At 38.5% G+C, this 17,021-nt stretch overlaps 1 protein-coding gene across 6 annotated transcripts in view; it reads left to right on the top strand.

The window, feature by feature from the left end:
• DGKH (diacylglycerol kinase eta) overlaps positions 1-17,021 on the top strand; it is a 176,950-nt gene that overhangs the window by 139,799 nt on the left and 20,130 nt on the right. For all 6 annotated transcript variants that reach the window (XM_061995125.1, XM_061995120.1, XM_061995156.1 and 3 more), the window contains 8 exons: positions 217-327; positions 481-577; positions 3,086-3,193; positions 6,734-6,847; positions 7,138-7,272; positions 8,540-8,706; positions 10,873-10,978; positions 13,627-13,719. In XM_061995125.1, coding sequence (XP_061851109.1) covers positions 217-327; positions 481-577; positions 3,086-3,193; positions 6,734-6,847; positions 7,138-7,272; positions 8,540-8,706; positions 10,873-10,978; positions 13,627-13,719 — 931 coding nt within the window. The remainder of the gene's footprint in view (positions 1-216; positions 328-480; positions 578-3,085; positions 3,194-6,733; positions 6,848-7,137; positions 7,273-8,539; positions 8,707-10,872; positions 10,979-13,626; positions 13,720-17,021) is intronic.

Genomic DNA, 17,021 nt, shown 5'->3' with positions numbered 1-17,021 from the left:
GCCCTAGGTGAAATAATTGGCATTTGCAAAGGAGGTGGCAGGCAATCTGTCTCTTTGACAGCCATTGTGTTTCCTCAGGGAGATTCAGAGGAAACATCTCTCTTGAGGTCTCTTGGTTGATATATCTGTTCTGAGACAAGCCATGATCTTGGTCAGAGCTCTGTGTGTCTAGGTAGTGTACAAATGCACGCCTAATTGTCTCTTTTCTTCTGACAGGGAGGGATATTCAGAAAAATGTGTCATGAACAACTACTTTGGAATTGGGTTAGACGCAAAAATTTCACTAGAATTTAATAACAAGCGAGAAGAGCATCCTGAAAAGTGCAGGTAGTATAATCATCAGTAACAGAGACAAGACAGATCCATTATTTTCTTTCCCTTGTCTCTTATGTGAATGTGTTAACTTTTTCTAATCCTACAAATACAAGACACAACGATGTGCATATTTCAATCTGTGAGTTTTGTTTTACCTGTTTTCAGAAGTCGGACGAAAAACATGATGTGGTATGGAGTTCTTGGCACAAAAGAGCTACTGCAGAGAACTTACAAGAACTTAGAACAAAAAGTTCAACTTGAGGTAAATTTTGTTTATGGGCAGAATGATTATTTTTGCTTCTGCAATGCGTAGTGAAGAATTTGGGCTTCCTCTTGAAACCTTTTGGAGTTTTGGTAGCAACTAAAGCTGATCTCAAAGGCACTGTGTAGAAATGGCCTATGTAAGAGGTGGTTCCCCAGATGTTTTTTTGCAGCAGAATGTCAGTACTTAAATGTCTGAAAGTACCTAGTATAATGTTTCTTGTAATTACTCATTGTGATTTGTCTGGGTTTTTGTTTTTTAAATTGAATGAGTAGAATGTGTTTCCTAATATTCACTGCATCAAAGGGGGAGAACAAGTTGTAAGGGCAATAACAGAAGTGAACACACACTAAACAGAAGGAAAGAGTCTTAATCCTCTGGGTTCATTTTAAACTGTCTTGAAAGCTTTATTACACATATGGGGAGAGCACACAGATGATCTTAGGCAAGAATTTCTGACAGAAAAGGGGAGATTCTGAATGTGAAACATAAGAAAACCAGCTACATCAAAGACATCCTCTAATAGATTTTTGAGACAAGTCACATGAAAGGAGGAAGAAGCTGTCACAGGAACAACAAATACAGTGTAAATTATGTGAACGTGGTTATTTTTTGTCTTTTATTTTCTAGCATCCAACCTAAGCCTTCTCAGTAGCAGGAACATAGGGAGATAAAAATTATTACCAAATGCAGAAAAAGAGTACAGGATGATTACAGTTATTTTCACCCAAAGAATATTTAGGCTGGATGTTGACAGAGAGCATAAATAATTTCTCTTTTTACTTTGTGCTAAGTATTTAACATGGAAGTTTACTATATTTATACGGAGATAATTTTTTAGGCTGAAAGAATAATTTTAAGTTGCTGGAACTCTTTCTCACTCCTCAGAGATTTGGGATTTTGTCTGATAGCAGCAGATTGCTGTCATCTAAGGACTGAGTAGTTATTGAGGAATTATGCAGTAGTTAGCAAATATAATGACAGGAAAGAACATTGTGTATACTGCAGATAGAATTCTAATTTAAAGATCTTTTGAATAAGATTAAAATAAGATTCGATAAGCAGTCAAGTATGACCTTTCCATAATTATTTTTTTATTATTTCTGGAAATAAACCAGCAAGTAGAAATTTCATATGTAGTACTGCCTTGCCCAATATTAGCCTTACGCTGAAACGTGTGGTGAGGTGCACAGCACTGGAAAATTAAAAGTATCAGTTTCAGGAATTGGAGGCAGACCTCTATTATAAATGTCTGTGCAACATCTATTAATATCCCAGTGTATTCTGGATATTATCACATTTTGATTAAAAAGTTAAGTTCTGTTTTGTTACTGAGATTAAATCATAAAAAGAGAGCACTAAGCACATTCCGGAAATAATTTTGCATCTCTTTCTCCTCCTGATAAAATCGATACAGATTTTGCCTTATTTCCCGAGGATTTCTCTTTCATTTGTATAATGTTAAGATCGTTCTGTGGGAATGATAACTTGGGGTAGTCTAGCAGTCTTCTTTAAAGACAACTTCATATATGCTTTCATGATCTTCCAAGTGACAGTGCCTCCAGCATTTACAACCTCACATTTCCAACTTGCTTCAAGTCCATACTTGTGGCACTGCACTTCTCACTCCCAGATGAATGATTTGAGATCACTGGACTCGCCTGTGCAGTGTGCTGCTGTAAATCATGAGGGATTTCACTGTCTGTAAATGTAATCTTGGCCTTAGGCAGAGTGAGACTGAACTACTTCAACCCATGATGGTGTTGAGTAGGACTTGGAGTTGCTTATGGGTTCTGAAGGATAACGTGATAAGAAAGAAAGACTGAATGGTCAGTCATAGGAGCGACCTCTTAACTGAAAAATCAACAGCTCCTAACCACAGCCAGGATAATAACTGTGAACCCAATCCTAGATTTGCCTTTGCAGTTTTGGGAGAAGGGTGAAGTTATTTTTACAGGGAGTCATTCATATGAGGCTAACAACACTTATATTTAACTACATGTTTGTGGCTTTGCCAGAAGTATTTTTGCATCTTTCCCTTCCCTTCCCTTCCCTTCCCTTCCCTTCCCTTCCCTTCCCTTCCCTTCCCTTCCCTTCCCTTCCCTTCCCTTCCCTTCCCTTCCCTTCCCTTCCCTTCCCTTCCCTTCCCTTCCCTTCCCTTCCCTTCCCTTCCCTTCCCTTCCCTTCCCTTCCCTTTTCCTTAATCACAGGTTATTGCAATTTAGGGAATACTGATATAGGATGGAAGACTAGTTACTGAATGGGTAAATGAAGCTTTTTATAATGTCCATGTGGTATCTACATGTTTTTCAACTGCAAAAATTAGTGCTAAGATTGGATAGCAGTTCCTATTAGAGGTTCTTCACAGCATGAAAGGAATAGTCTAGTGTCAAATCTATTAATGACTCTGTCCTCTTCTGCCAGCTCTATTGAAGCTTCATGTGTTAAAAATGGCTAATGACTTTTACCACATTATTTATATACTGAATGAGCTTTTATCCATTACAGTGTGACGGACAATACATCCCTCTTCCAAGTCTGCAAGGCATAGCTGTGCTAAACATTCCCAGCTATGCTGGTGGGACTAATTTCTGGGGTGGAACCAAGGAAGATGATGTGAGTAACACTGAAGAGTAGTAATTGTTCAGCAATAAATACCATGAACTTCTCAATGAATTTTAGTAGTAGCAGTGTATAGTTTAGATAGCAACTCTTATGCTGGGAGGCTGTTTCAACTTAAACTGTATTGTCTTGTTGATTTCTTAATTGAGAATATATCCCATGATTTTTCACTGTCTGTTGCCTTCTGTTGTATCCACTCCAGCAAAATGTTCATTGTAGGGCTCTACAAGTATTTTTAGAAACTGATTTTGTAAACAAATAGTTTCTTGCTATTGTTTTACGAACTCCTGTAAATAAGGTGTCTCTTTCTCTGTTTGTTGTATTCTGACAATAATCAAGGTGATCAAGGATGATCACTCATGCTTTGTGCCTGAATTTTCCTTCTGTTCTTCAAACAGCTTTGGACTAAGGGATGGCGATTCAAACAAATGAGGACTGGTGCATTTAGTGACTGATAACTTAGTGGAGGTAGTCATATGTTCTTTAAGTACTGGTTTCAATGAGCTTAAAAATATTTTAGGATAACTTTTTTCCCCTCTTCCTCACACCTCCTGAGAAATGTTACACTACACAGATGCATAAATGTCTTACAACTTGGAGCAGTCTTACTGCTGCCATCCACTTCACGCACAGTGTGACAATTGTAATTGCTAGAGATTACCCTAATTCTGCGTGTCCTGATTTAGTGTGTGTGAGGTCTGAATCACCTAAAACTGTAGCTGCAAATTGCCTTATGATGTGTAATGTAGACAATCCAGGATTTTTTTACCAAAATGTTTTTGATTTCTTGTGGGTTACTATCCTTTGCTTTACTATATACACACAGATACATATATAAAAGTCACCAAAAAAAATTTAAACATCTTTCAATAGCTTTTTATTTCCTTGGTATGTGTCAGAGGATGGCAGTTGTGTGTATATTTGACTATGGATATAGTTTTTATATACTCCATGTTCTTATGCATGAGTTGAAAGCATCTCTAAAATCTGCTTAGCTCCTGTTCTGGAATTTATTTTTCTCCCTGGACTGCCTCACTGGGAGAAGATCTGTCTTAACTGTCATACTGGTATACAGCAAGTGTATATGTCGTGGAGCAGTTGTCCTAATATTCTTAGTCTTCTGGGGATCAGATGTGCCAGCAAAGTGACATTTGTTCTGGACAGAGTTAGGAGCATATTTCACTGCTTTAGTGCAGTCTTGAGTGAGTAATCATCAGAGTTAGTGGCTGTCATCTGAAGCGCTGATGGTTCTGCTTATCTGGACAAAGGAAAGATGTTGCCTTGACAGTTGAGACTGTTCTGAAACGTCAATGAGTCAAGCAGGGCTTGTTTAGGCATGCTTTCTGGTGTCCAGAAGACAGGTTGGAAACATGATCTGCAATAGGAAGGCAGGGAATTGTTTGTTGAATGTTGATCAGTAGCGATTTGCTTACCTTTATTTAAAAAAAAAATAAGGTTGTTTTTCAGTACAGATGTGTTTCACTTGTGGAGAGACACAGCAGAGGGAGTTGTGGTTTGCCTGTTGTTTTGCCAAAATGGAAGCATAAAATAAATGAAATTTCACAACTACTTTTTCTTCAGAAAAAGAATTCATGCAGAACTAGCCCTGTAGATGTCAGTTATACTTGTTAAAGCTGGATCAAGGACTGCTCATATTTTTAACCATGGACTAGCAGAATCACTGTCTTAACTCTTTTCAAGATGCCACATCCCCATGTGAAAATTGGAAGAAATTCAATAGAAACTGGAACATTTCAGATGAAGGAACCATTTACTTCAAAACACTCTAGACCCAGTAAAATTTCATTTCATTCTTTGACACTTATCTGTTCGAGAGCTATCTGTGCCATCCTGGGACGCTCTGAAGGGAAATGTCCTCTGGATGTGGCACTATACTATGGCAACTGTGCTGTGCAGCCCTTTCCCTGATAAACTCTCTACAACCTCCTGGCCAAATTCACTGCTCATTGCATTGGGTGGAAGGTTCCCACTGGCTAAGTGGGCAGCTGGGACCACAGTCCCTCAAGCTGTTACACATCCTCTCCCTCCCTGAGCCATTGCTGCAGGCACTATCTGAATTACCTAGTCCTGGATCTGCACCCTTTTATGCTTTACCTTCAGGAAACAGGGAACAGAACAGGAGTGGTTATGGCTTTTGAGCTTCTTTCAGGGTTTTTCTCTGGTCTGATGTCAGATGTCCCTTATACAACTTACTCTTCCCAATGTGCCAACTGAGGTAATCTGAGTACTGCTCAGAGACATGATCTCTCTACCCGTTAAACTCTTAATGGATTGATGTCTCCTGCTGATTTTTCTTCCTCGTTGCTCAGAATGAAATGCTAAAGCTTCAAGTGACCTTAGTATGGTATCTATCTCCTGTCAGACCCAGTTGAACTCCAGTCTAAGTTTTTCCTGTGTCACAGCTGAATTCCCCTGTGGGACACCAGGTGGCAATGGGACTTGTGGGTCTTCCTGTGCTTTATGTAAACTCATGGAAATTCAATGTCTGGGCTGCATATCAGGACATTTATTCTATATAGAACCAGTTTACAGTGGATATTTACACCATAAGTATTCATATTTACAGTGGATAATAGTATGTAACACAAACAAGATCTTCAGGATGAAAGCTGTGGTTAGCAAAGCTAAGCGTGGACTCAGATGTTGATTTCTAGAGAATTCAGAACATAAGAAGATAAAAGCACTTGTGAGCAAAAAGACACCATTACTCCTTTTAACTTCAAGAACTTCTTAGATGTTAAGTACATTAACCAAGCAGAGATATAAATTGGCTTTTCATCTTGCCTTCAAATCCATTTCTTAGTCTGCACACTGAAACATGCCATCCTTCCTATATAAGGCTATGCCTCCACATTCAGATATTTTAAATGCTATTAGCATTGCTGTTTTGAAATAATATTTGCTTGCCATCTACGGTATCTCAATTCTGTCACTTTTGAGATACAATGCAGTTATTAGCCAGTAAATAAGTTAGAGCATTTAGGTCTTGAAAACAAATCCTTAAATGAATCGTTTCGTTGAACATGCCAAGATGATCAGGGGACTGGAGCATCTTTCATATGAGGAAAGGCTGCGGGAACTGGGGCTGTTTAGTCTGGAGAAGAGGAGACTGAGAGGTGATCTTATTAACATTTACAAATACCTAAATGATGGGTGTCAGGAGGTTGGGACATCCCTTTTTCTATAGTAGCTAGCAACAGGACAAGGGGTAATGGGATGAAGCTGGAACACAAAAAGTTCCACTTAAACATAAGAAAAAACTATTTCACTGTGAGGGTGATGGGGCCCTGGCACAGGCTGCCCAGGGAGGGTGTGGAGTCTCCTTCCTTGGAGGTCTTCAAGACGTGCCTTGACATGTTCCTGTGTGACCTGATCTAGGTGAACCTGCTTCTGCTGGGGGGTTGGACTAGATGATCTCTAAAGGTCTCTTCCAAGCCCTACCATTCTATGATTCTGTGATTCTGTATACACTAGATTCATCATAAAAAATGGAATGTTTTGTTTCCCTCTTAGATATTTGGGGCTCCATCATTCGACGATAAAATCTTGGAAGTCGTTGCGGTATTTGGCAGCATGCAGATGGCAGTTTCCAGAGTCATCAAACTGCAGCACCACAGGATAGCTCAGGTTTGTTTCTTACTTCCAAAGCACATAACACAATTGGCAGCAGTTTGGGAAGCTGGCAAGTAGCGGTGCTCTTGATGACGATCACCCTATACATTAATAAAGTGCTGACATTGTTTTAATTTTAACGGGTAACAAATTGTCTTCAGTGATGAATGAAGTGTAAAAGTGCTTCATCCTTGAGACAGTCCTGGAGGGAAGCCACAGCTCCTAGTAATCAACATATTTCAGGTGGTCTGTCAGCTTCATTCGTATTTACTGCTCTGTAAAATAACGTGTTTGTTCTTTTCCAGTGTCGGTCAGTAAAGATCACCATACTTGGTGATGAAGGGGTTCCAGTGCAAGTCGATGGAGAGGCATGGATCCAGCCCCCGGGAGTTATTAAGATCATACATAAAAACAGAGCTCAGATGCTAACACGAGACAGAGTATGTTGCAGAGAATGTGTTATGAGATACTCTTACTAGCATTGATTTCTGAAATAATGTGATTCAGTTATAACATGAACAAAACAGTGCTTACAATAACTTTTTTCTAACTATTTCTGTAGCATATATAATTATTTAGTTATATCATCTCTATAATAAGCCTGATAGGGAATTGTTCTTTTCAGTAAGTGACACAGCTTTGCTAGCTTTTATCAGTTTTATTGGTGCTATTCTTACATAGTACGAATTGTCAGAACTAACTTTCTTTCTTTCTTTCTTTCTTTCTTTCTTTCTTTCTTTCTTTCTTTCTTTCTTTCTTTCTTTCTTTCTTTCTTTCTTCCTTTCTTTCTTTCTTCCTTTCTTTCCTTTCTTTCCTTTCTTTCCTTTCTTTCTTTCTTCCTTCCCTCTTTCCCTCCTTCCCTCCCTTTCCTTTTTCCTTTTTCCTCTTTCCTTTTTCCTCTCCCTCTCCCTCTCCCTCTCCCTCTCCCTCTCCCTCTCCCTCTCCCTCTCCCTCTCCCTCTTCCTCTTCCTCTCCTCTCCTCTCTCCTCCCCTTCCTATCTTTCTGTCTGTCCTGATGTATTATACACAATCATGTACTGGACATTTTAGCACATTTGCACCAACAGCAAAGTTCTATAAGGTCCATTTTTCAGAATGGCTTTCTGCAGGTTGTGCTCCCGTCTCTCTGTCCTACTAATCCTCCCTCTTCCCCATGACCCAGTCTCAGACAGAACAGACTCAAGCAGAACCTAGCCACAGAGCTGTTGGAGAGTTCACAACTGCCTAGGATTAGTGTGAAAGGCATAACCACCCCTCAGTTCCCCATTCATTTGCTGGATGTTGAATGCATGGTGGAGTTAATGGCATTTGAACTCTCATTTTGGTAATTTTGTTACTATTCCCAACCATTTTTCAGGTTTGAATCCCTTATTGAGATTTGGATCTTGCTATCCACACAAAACGTGTTTGTATTATCACTGTCTTTGTGTTACTGTTTTGGAAGATACTTTGAGAAAAGCAAGGAGAGAGCAAGCTTTTAGAAGTGACTTATTCTTTATATGAAGTTTTAAAAAAATGAAATGTAATTTAATTATTTATATAATTTGTATTATTTATATGAAATGAAAATTGAATTTAAAAGCTGTTAATTTATTAATTCAATGTTAACTACATTTTTATAGAAATTAACATTTATATAAATAAATATATTAGTAAGTAAGAATGTTCCAGATGCTGTGAACTGAATGTATAATTCATTTTGATTAGGCCTTTGAAAACACCCTGAAGTCTTGGGAAGACAAACAGAAGTATGATTCCTGCAAACCTGTCATTCGATCTCCCTTGTACCCTCAGCAGGCTGTTGAGTTGGCTACAGAAGAAGAAGTTGCACAGATCCAGCTGTGCTCTCAAGCTGCAGAAGAACTCATTACCAGGTACAGTAAAATTAGTGTTTGGATTGGCAACCTAGACACCAAGACTGAATTATTCATGCAAGTGCATACATAGACCTAGAAATGTGTATTTTCCCTGTTTTTTGATTAATATTTAGTTGGCAGTGTATCAGTTATTTTTTATATGTTATTTTGGTTTTAAGACTCAACTTGTTTATGTGTGCTTTGCCTATATATTGTTGTAATTTTATTTTTGTGTGTTTATGTAATTTTTTTTCTTATGAAAACCAACTTTCTGAGGGAGCAATGGAAATGCAAAACTGGAGATTTTCTTTACAAGAGAGGCTTTTGATTGAAACATCTTACTTCATGTAGAAGCAAAGATATATTATTTATTGGATGCATAAAGAAGAGTGCATTTATTATTTATTGGATGCATCAAGAAGAGTGTGGCCAGCAGGTCAAGGGAGGTTCTTGTCCCTCTCTACTCTGCCCTGGTGAGGCCTCATCTGGAGTCCTGTGTCCAGTTCTGGGCTCCTCAGCCCAAGAGGGATGGAGAACTTCTGGAGAGAGTCCAGTGCAGGGCCACCAAAGATGATCAGGGGACTGGAACATCTTTCATACGAGGAAAGGCTGCGGGAACTGGGGCTGTTTAGTCTGGAGGAGATTGAGGGGAGATCTTATTTACAAATATCTAAAGGGTGGGTGTCAGGAGGTTGGGACATCCCTTTTTTCTGTAGTAGCTAGCAACAGGACAAGGGGTAATGGGATGAAGCTGGAACACAAAAAGTTCCACTTAAGCATAAGAAAAAACTATTTCACCATGAGGGTGAGGGAGCCCTGGCACAGGCTGCCCAGAGGGGTTGTGGAGTCTCCTTCCTTGGAGGTCTTCAAGACCCGCCTGGACATGTTCCTATGCGACCCGATCTAGGTGTACCTGCTTCTGCAGGGGGGGTGGACTAGATGATCTCTAAAGGTCCCTTTGAACCCCTACCATTCTATGATTCTATTGACAAAAAAAACCTTAGAAGTCGACTTGAGAAGTCAACAGTGTGGATGTATCTACCTGACCTTAACTTCTTCTGATGTTATTTCTCTCCAAAGCCATGTTACTCAAAATTTTGAAAAGATGAGAACTTTTCAATAAACCTGAAAGCTTCCTATAAATATTGTACAAGTAAACACCCAACACACCAGTATTCAAGGATAATTGCCAGATAGTCTTCATACCTTTTTGTGTTCATCGACTCATTCGTTGTTACTGCAGGTTTCTATTTAATTCCTAATGCTCAAAATCCTCATCTCTGTGTCTCCTGAACACTTCAGTGATTTCTGTGGGTTAAGGTGATAGTAAGTTGATGGTGTAAAAGTGATCCTACAGCCTTGTTTATTTTCAAGAACTACTTGTTTCCTGAGATGCAAGCATGTAATAAAGAAGACAGTTCAATTTTCACAGAAAAAAAAGAAGCTTAAGAGAAGCTTTTTTTTTCTTTTAACAAAGAAAAGATTGAAACCTTTTATAAAGCTATTATTCAGTTCATCATGATAAATAAGCATCAAAATCAGTTCTTCGAGTATGTATTGAGTTGCACTGATAATATAAGAAAGGAATTGAAGAACTATGTATTCTTTTTGTACTGCTGGCTTAAGTATACCTAGAAGAATAATTTAGGTTATGAATCATCCAAAGTAAAGTTTAACCAAGACAGCTTAAAAACTTCACTGTTCTAGAGATGGGCCTGAGGTTGTAATTACAGTTGGACCTCCCATAATCTGAAATGGTTACACGAACTTTTAGTGTCATGTCTGAAGGATATGCCTTGGGAAACAGGTATAATGGTTTTTAAGATAACTTCAATTTAGCTATCTTCATGTGTTAGGGTTTTCCTCTGTAATTCATTTGAATTAACAGCCTCAACATTTTTTTTGTAGAGTTTTTGCATAGCATTTGTATTCGAAGAGAAATAAATGTGTCTTAGTATTTTATAGTAGAATAAATAATCTGTGTTATGGATATCATTGATATATGAAGTGCTGTACTGCTTGAAGAGATACTTATATTTCAACTTTTGTTATAAAGGACCATATTTTTACGTATCTTCTGAAACGTATCTTTGTGTATTTAATGATCTGATAAAATTGTGTACTCTTAAAGGTTGTTCTTTAGGGGAAGTAAGAAGTGTTTTCTTTTTTTAAATATTTTTGTAGGATTTGTGAAGCAGCAAAAATACACGGCCTGTTGGAGCAGGAGCTTGCTCATGCTGTTAATGCATGTTCACATGCATTAAATAAAGCCAACCCAAGGTTTCCTGAGGTAAGGAAAGAAAAAGATTTATGTATAAGTAAATAAGATGTAATATCTGTGTGCATAAGCTTGTGACAGTGGAGCTGTATTGTAAATTTTGATAAACAGGAGTCCTAAATAGGCATATACAGTCTCAAATGAAATTACTTAACAGGTGAATGGATGCTCTGTCTTTTCCCTTTTTCTACTACCTGTTCTAAGGTTAAAGAGCAAGTTACTTGCAATTCTGAAGGTGCTGCTCTGTAATAGCAGCAAGGAGTCTCAGCTCTTCATGTGTATAGGGAAACACCCCATAGGTGAAAAATTGATGACCCACTTAGTGGATGAGGGAAAGACTGTGAATGTGAGCTTCCTGGATTTTAGTAAGGCCTTTGACAGTCTCCCACAGCATTCTCCTGGAGAAACAGATACCCATGGCATGGATGGACCTGCACTGCAATGGGTGGAAAGCTGGCTGGATGGCCAGGCCCAGAGAGTTGTAGTGAATGAGTGAAATCCAGTTGGCAGCCAATTACCAGTGGTTATTGCCAGGGCTCGGTGCTGGGACTTGTTCTGTTTAACTTCATTATCAGTGACCTTGATGAGGGGATTGAGCGTACTCAGTAAATTTGCTGATGATGCCAAGCTGGGCAGAAGCGTAGACCTGCTTGAGGGTAGGAAGGCTCTTCAAAGTGACCTGGACAGGCTGGAGTGATAGGCCAAGGCCAATTGCATGCGGTTTAACAAGGCCAAGTGCTGGATGATGCACTTGGGTCACAACAACCCCAGGCAATGCTTGGGGCAAAGTGGCTGGAAAGCTGCCTGGCAGAAAAAGGACCTGGGAATATTAATTGACAGGTGTCTGAACATGAGCCAGCAGTGTGCTCAGGTGGCCAATAAGACCAATGGCATCTGGCTTGTATCAGAAATAGTGTGGCCAGCAGGACCAAGGAGATGATTGTCCCCTTGTACTCAGCACTGGTGAGGCTGGACCTTGAATACTGTATTCACTTCTGTGCCTCTCACTACAAGAAGAACGTTGGGGTGCTGGAGCGTGTCCAGAGACAGGCAATGAAGCTGGTGAAGGGTCTAGAGAACAGGTCTTATGAGGAGTGACTAAGGCAGCTGGGGATGTTTAACCTAGAGAAGAGGAGGCTGAGAAGAGATATGACCACTCTACAACTACCTGAAAGGGAAGTTGTAGTGAGGTGGGGATCAATCTCTTCTCTCTAGTAAGGAATGATATAGAACACAAGGAAATAGGTTCACGTTGTGCCAGGGGAGGTTTAGATTGGACATCAGGAAGAACTTTTTCACTAAGAGGGTTATTAAGCATTAGGATGGGCTGCTCAGGGAGGTGGTAGAGTCACCATTCCTAGAGATGTCCAAAAGACAGATGAGGTGCTGAGGGATATGGTTTAGTTTAGTGATGGGCCTGGCAGTGTGAGGTTAGTGGTTGGACTCAATGATCTTAAAGGTCCTTTCTAACTATAATGATTCTGTGATTCTGTAATTTAGTAGAGATCATGCTAAATGATTCTGAAATTTATTAATACCAGGAATAGGAGTTAGGAGAGCTGCCTTTTTACAGAAGAGTATTAAAGTGGAGACTCCTCTCCTGGTGTTATTTTGATACAATATCTGAGAAGGCAGAAGATACAGTTCTGCATTAATCAGTGTTCTCCCCAGCTGATAACTCTTTTATTAATGTTGTACATTTCAAAAGGATGTTAATGACATTTTAAATGCAGACCTTCTTGGTGTTGTTACAGGGGAGAGTGAGCACTCAAAAGGGAGACAGGGAAATTGGATTAGGGTAAGGGTAATAGTTATGTCTGTTGCCTTTTGGAAGCAGTCAAGAACTTGCTTCCACCTCCAGCTGTCATCCACAGCCAGGGGTGTTCATCCTCAAGTGATGCAGCAGTACTTACAACATCAAGTGAGGTAATGTACTAATTGTAGCTCTGAGCATGAAAAGAATAAACTTGGGTTAGCAAACAGCAAAAACAATAAGCAAAGTAAACTCACATCTGCTTGTAGACAACTCTCTGCATGTCCCCAGACACAAAGTAGGACAAAGGCTGAACAAATGCTGTTACTATGTGAAGGTCAATTGTTGTGGATGCATTCATGGGAATTTTCATGCTTAAATGCATTCAAGTGCTATGCTCTGAATACAGAGGCAGTGAGGGGAAATGAGTTCCCTGGTTTCTCTCTTCACAGTAGATAGTCTGGGTGGTTTTGGGGATTAGGGCCAAAAAAAAGATTAATTAGGTAGAGGCTCTTTATCTCTAACCTAAACATTCGTATGTTAAATATCCTAATTAACCTTTGCTTCTTAAAATATGGCCAGCACCTTACTTCTGCTAAAGATAAAGTGAGCAAGTTGGATCAATGGTTGTTGTTAAATGAGGCCTACAATTTTTCTGATGGCCTTTGTCATCCATGAAAACCATTGTTTCATCTCACTGCTGGCTGGTCAAGTTGGGGAAAAGACAGTAAATAGATGCTACGCTTTTGTTTTCTGTTCTCAGTGCTGAAGAAGTTGTTGGTATAAAGCTAAATTAGTGTATTTCTCCTAGGAGAAGAAGCTTAAGACATGTGTTGTAAGCCCAAAGTACTTATTGCCAGTCTAACTTGCATCACTTCAAATAATTTTTATGGTTCTTGTTCCCCAGAGCCTTACCAGAAACACTGCCATGGAGATAGCTGTCAATGTGAAGGCCCTACATAATGAAACCGAGTCTCTGCTAGTAGGAAGAGTTCCTTTGGTAAGGTCACAAAACACATGGTTTTATTCCCTCATTCAGATTATCCGTGATTTGTTCTTTGGTGATTTTTTTAATCCACAGAGGATTTATGACATGCTACAAGAAGCTCTGTAAGACCATTTGCAGGATATTACACTGCATTTGTGGTTTGGATCAGAATTAGTTACGAATTCTTATCCTAGGCTGGCATCCATCTTACCTCACCTCAGCTATCTGAAAGGTCATTGCCTAGACTTTTCTTTTTAATAGTCAGTTGAGAGAAATAAGTATCCCTGCTGAGGTTGATTTATGCTCAGCTGTCTTGGAAGCCTGTCTTAGAAAATGATAAATCATCTGGAGCTTTAGCATTTCAGAGAACTTCTGGCATTCTATTATGTGACCAGCTTCAGAGTTTAAAAGGAATCTGGGGGAAAAGCTGTTCAGACTCATACAATCAACTTCTACAGATCTAATCTGGGCAAGAAATATCACCCTTTGTCTAATACTTGGCAGGAATTATTTTATACCCTTTAACTAGTGAGTAGTCAGTAGACCTCTAATAGCACTTGCAGACTTTGCATCTTCTTCTTTGGCTAGTGTTTCTGTGCCTAAAATGATGAAGACTGACCAAGAATGGTTGTACCTGGATGTATAATTAGAAAATTTCTGTATATGACGTTGTGAAGAGAAGAAAGTTGACAAATTTTCTGTGCTCTACCTGGATATATGGTTAGAAAATTTCTATATGTGACATTGTAAAGAGTAAAAAGATGTCAGGTTTTCTGTGCTGGCCCAATTTTCAATTATGGAGATACTGAGTAAGAACAGTTATTTGGATTAAAAAGCAGATTTATCACTAACTTACTGTTTATTTGTTAGAATTAAAAATGGTCATCAATAGGAATGTTTCCATTTAGCTGATGTGGGGTATGAACCAGACTGGTGCAGGTTCACCTACCTTTTTACACAAGTGATAAGTGGTATGAGTCTATAGTAGCAGAAAGATAATATGACCTAAGTTCAATAACCATTGTAAGTTCTAGAAATAGTCAAAGGTAAGATTCATATGATCTGTTTTATGAGTTTTTTAGATGAGATAGTTATCCATTAGATATTTTTGTCCAGAAAAGGGAAAAATGTCTGCTGGGTTTTTTTTCAAATTGCTATTAGTAATCCCTCATATTTCAGATTGCAAAGGGAATCAAAACAGAAATTTGTTTAAATTTTAAAACAGTTTAGTAAGAGAAATTAGATGATAAGGTTTGAGTTGGTGATGCTGTACTAGGACTAGTGTACTTTATTAAGGCAGCCTGGAAATAATGTTATTATGGAAGAATTCCAATTGAAACATCACCTTTTCAATAGCCAGCTGTGATCTCATTGTAGTGTCAAACTAGTCACTTGTTCAGGCTCCAAAGCTTGATTTGATTCATTTATCCATCTCTGATTTTTATATGTTGTACTTCTGCTTTTCATTATGATCTGTGCAAATGTGTTCATGAGTCTCCATCAGACCCATTTTTTAGTAAAAAGGCTGTTTGGAAGATACTGAGATAATCTTCCAGAGACATCCATTAAGCTCATTTGACATTGTGCTTGTACAGAACAGTATTTCACAGTCAGAATAACAAGGCACCCTGGTTAACAGTATCACCATATGTTTCATAAATGCTGAAGCTGCATGTGTCTTGGTCCCTCAGTCTATTAAAACAGAGAGATGAAATGTAAAGTGTTGATGCATCAGTTGCTGCCATCATACACTATTCTCCAAATTATCTTTGACAGACATAGTCATTCTTTCTTTAGTATCTTCCTCTTTTCTGTTTTTCTTTCTTTTCCTCTTCAATTCTCCCTCACCCTTCTGAGTTCAAAGCTCCTGATGGCAGTAAATAGATGTCTTTGTTGCATATATTTGATAAGCTTTTTGTTTGGTTGCCATTTACTGGCTCTTGAATCTTTGTATTATGACTCCTGTAGCAGTCAAAAGAAATGGAAATGTGTATACAAGGAGTCTGATTCCTGCCACCTTCTGTGAGATATGATTAACAAAGTTCATACAACAGTTCTAGCTAGATGACATCAAATAGTGAATTAGCTGTGAATACCATTTTATAGTGAAATGATAAGATGGCACAATGACACTGATTTATGAAACTTTCCAAATGATCAGGGCTGGAGTACAGTTTGGAGAACATAAACAATTACCACCTTTTGTATAGATGTTTTCCAAAGGCAGTGTTTCCATTTTGCTTTTTAAAAACCATTTTCAGTCTGGAACCGAGCACAGTTTTCTAAAAGTTTTATTTTCTAAAGTTCTAAAATCTTCTAAAGTATTAAGGGAAAAATATGGTAGAATCTTTCAACTGAATGAAGTTATCTGAGCTCACTGACATAAAATATTTTCATGTTTAAAAAAAGTTGGTTTTGAAGGAAGTGAAGAATCTTTTATTTTCATTGTTTCATTCAAAGTGTTAATTTCCATCTTGGAAATAAGAAGCTTTTCTAAGATGTTGAAAGAGGAGTCAGCTTAATTGAGTCAGTTTAATTGCTGACTCTTCCTTTACCAGAATTGCACTATTACTTTGGATTTAATTCAGGAGCAATATTGCCAGTGCATACACTTTCTCTCCATCAGATGGGAGTTTTTATTGTCCCCAAGCAAAATATTTTCTTTTGAGAATCAGGCAATTAGGTACATGCTTGTTCAGAAAGGCAGAACTCTGTTTCATTCATTTATATAAAATTCATTTATATAAAATAGGTGACAGTTCCTGAAAAATGAAAACACAAGGAAAGTAACTTCTTCAAAGACAAGTGAGTCTTCCACTATGCTCCAAAATAACTGTTCACATTGAAAAAAAAAGGGAAGGCAAACGAAAGATCAGAGTCTGCTTATGGGCACTGAATTCTATGAGCTTTAGAAGAGAAACTAACACTACAGCAAGAGGGGGCTTATGTTTCCAGTATTACTGTACTAAATAGCAGTATCTTAGCAAAGGTGGCCTCTCCTTTGAAAAGTGGCAACATATGGGAATTATGGAAACAAAGGAAAGAAGGTTTTTTTAGGTAAGATAAATTAATGAGCGCTTGTAATTCATCACCAAACCCCAACGACGTCAAAATCTTTTTCCAGCACTAGAGATCAAAGATTCTCTTACAACTCTATTCTAAAAATGCATTCATGAGGATATAACTTAATTAGATCCATTCAAATGATATTCTACACTGCTTTGGGACTACTTTTACTTCAAAGAGAGGGATAGATGCTCTGATTGCCTCATTAGTGATTCTAAGCAACTCGTTCCAGGATTCAACTCTTTACC

This window comes from Colius striatus, chromosome 1 (assembly GCF_028858725.1).
Source record: "Colius striatus isolate bColStr4 chromosome 1, bColStr4.1.hap1, whole genome shotgun sequence".
NCBI lineage: Eukaryota > Metazoa > Chordata > Aves > Coliiformes > Coliidae > Colius > Colius striatus.
The sequence above is the reverse complement of the archived record's forward strand: the minus strand, read 5'-3'. Positions and strand labels throughout refer to the sequence as shown.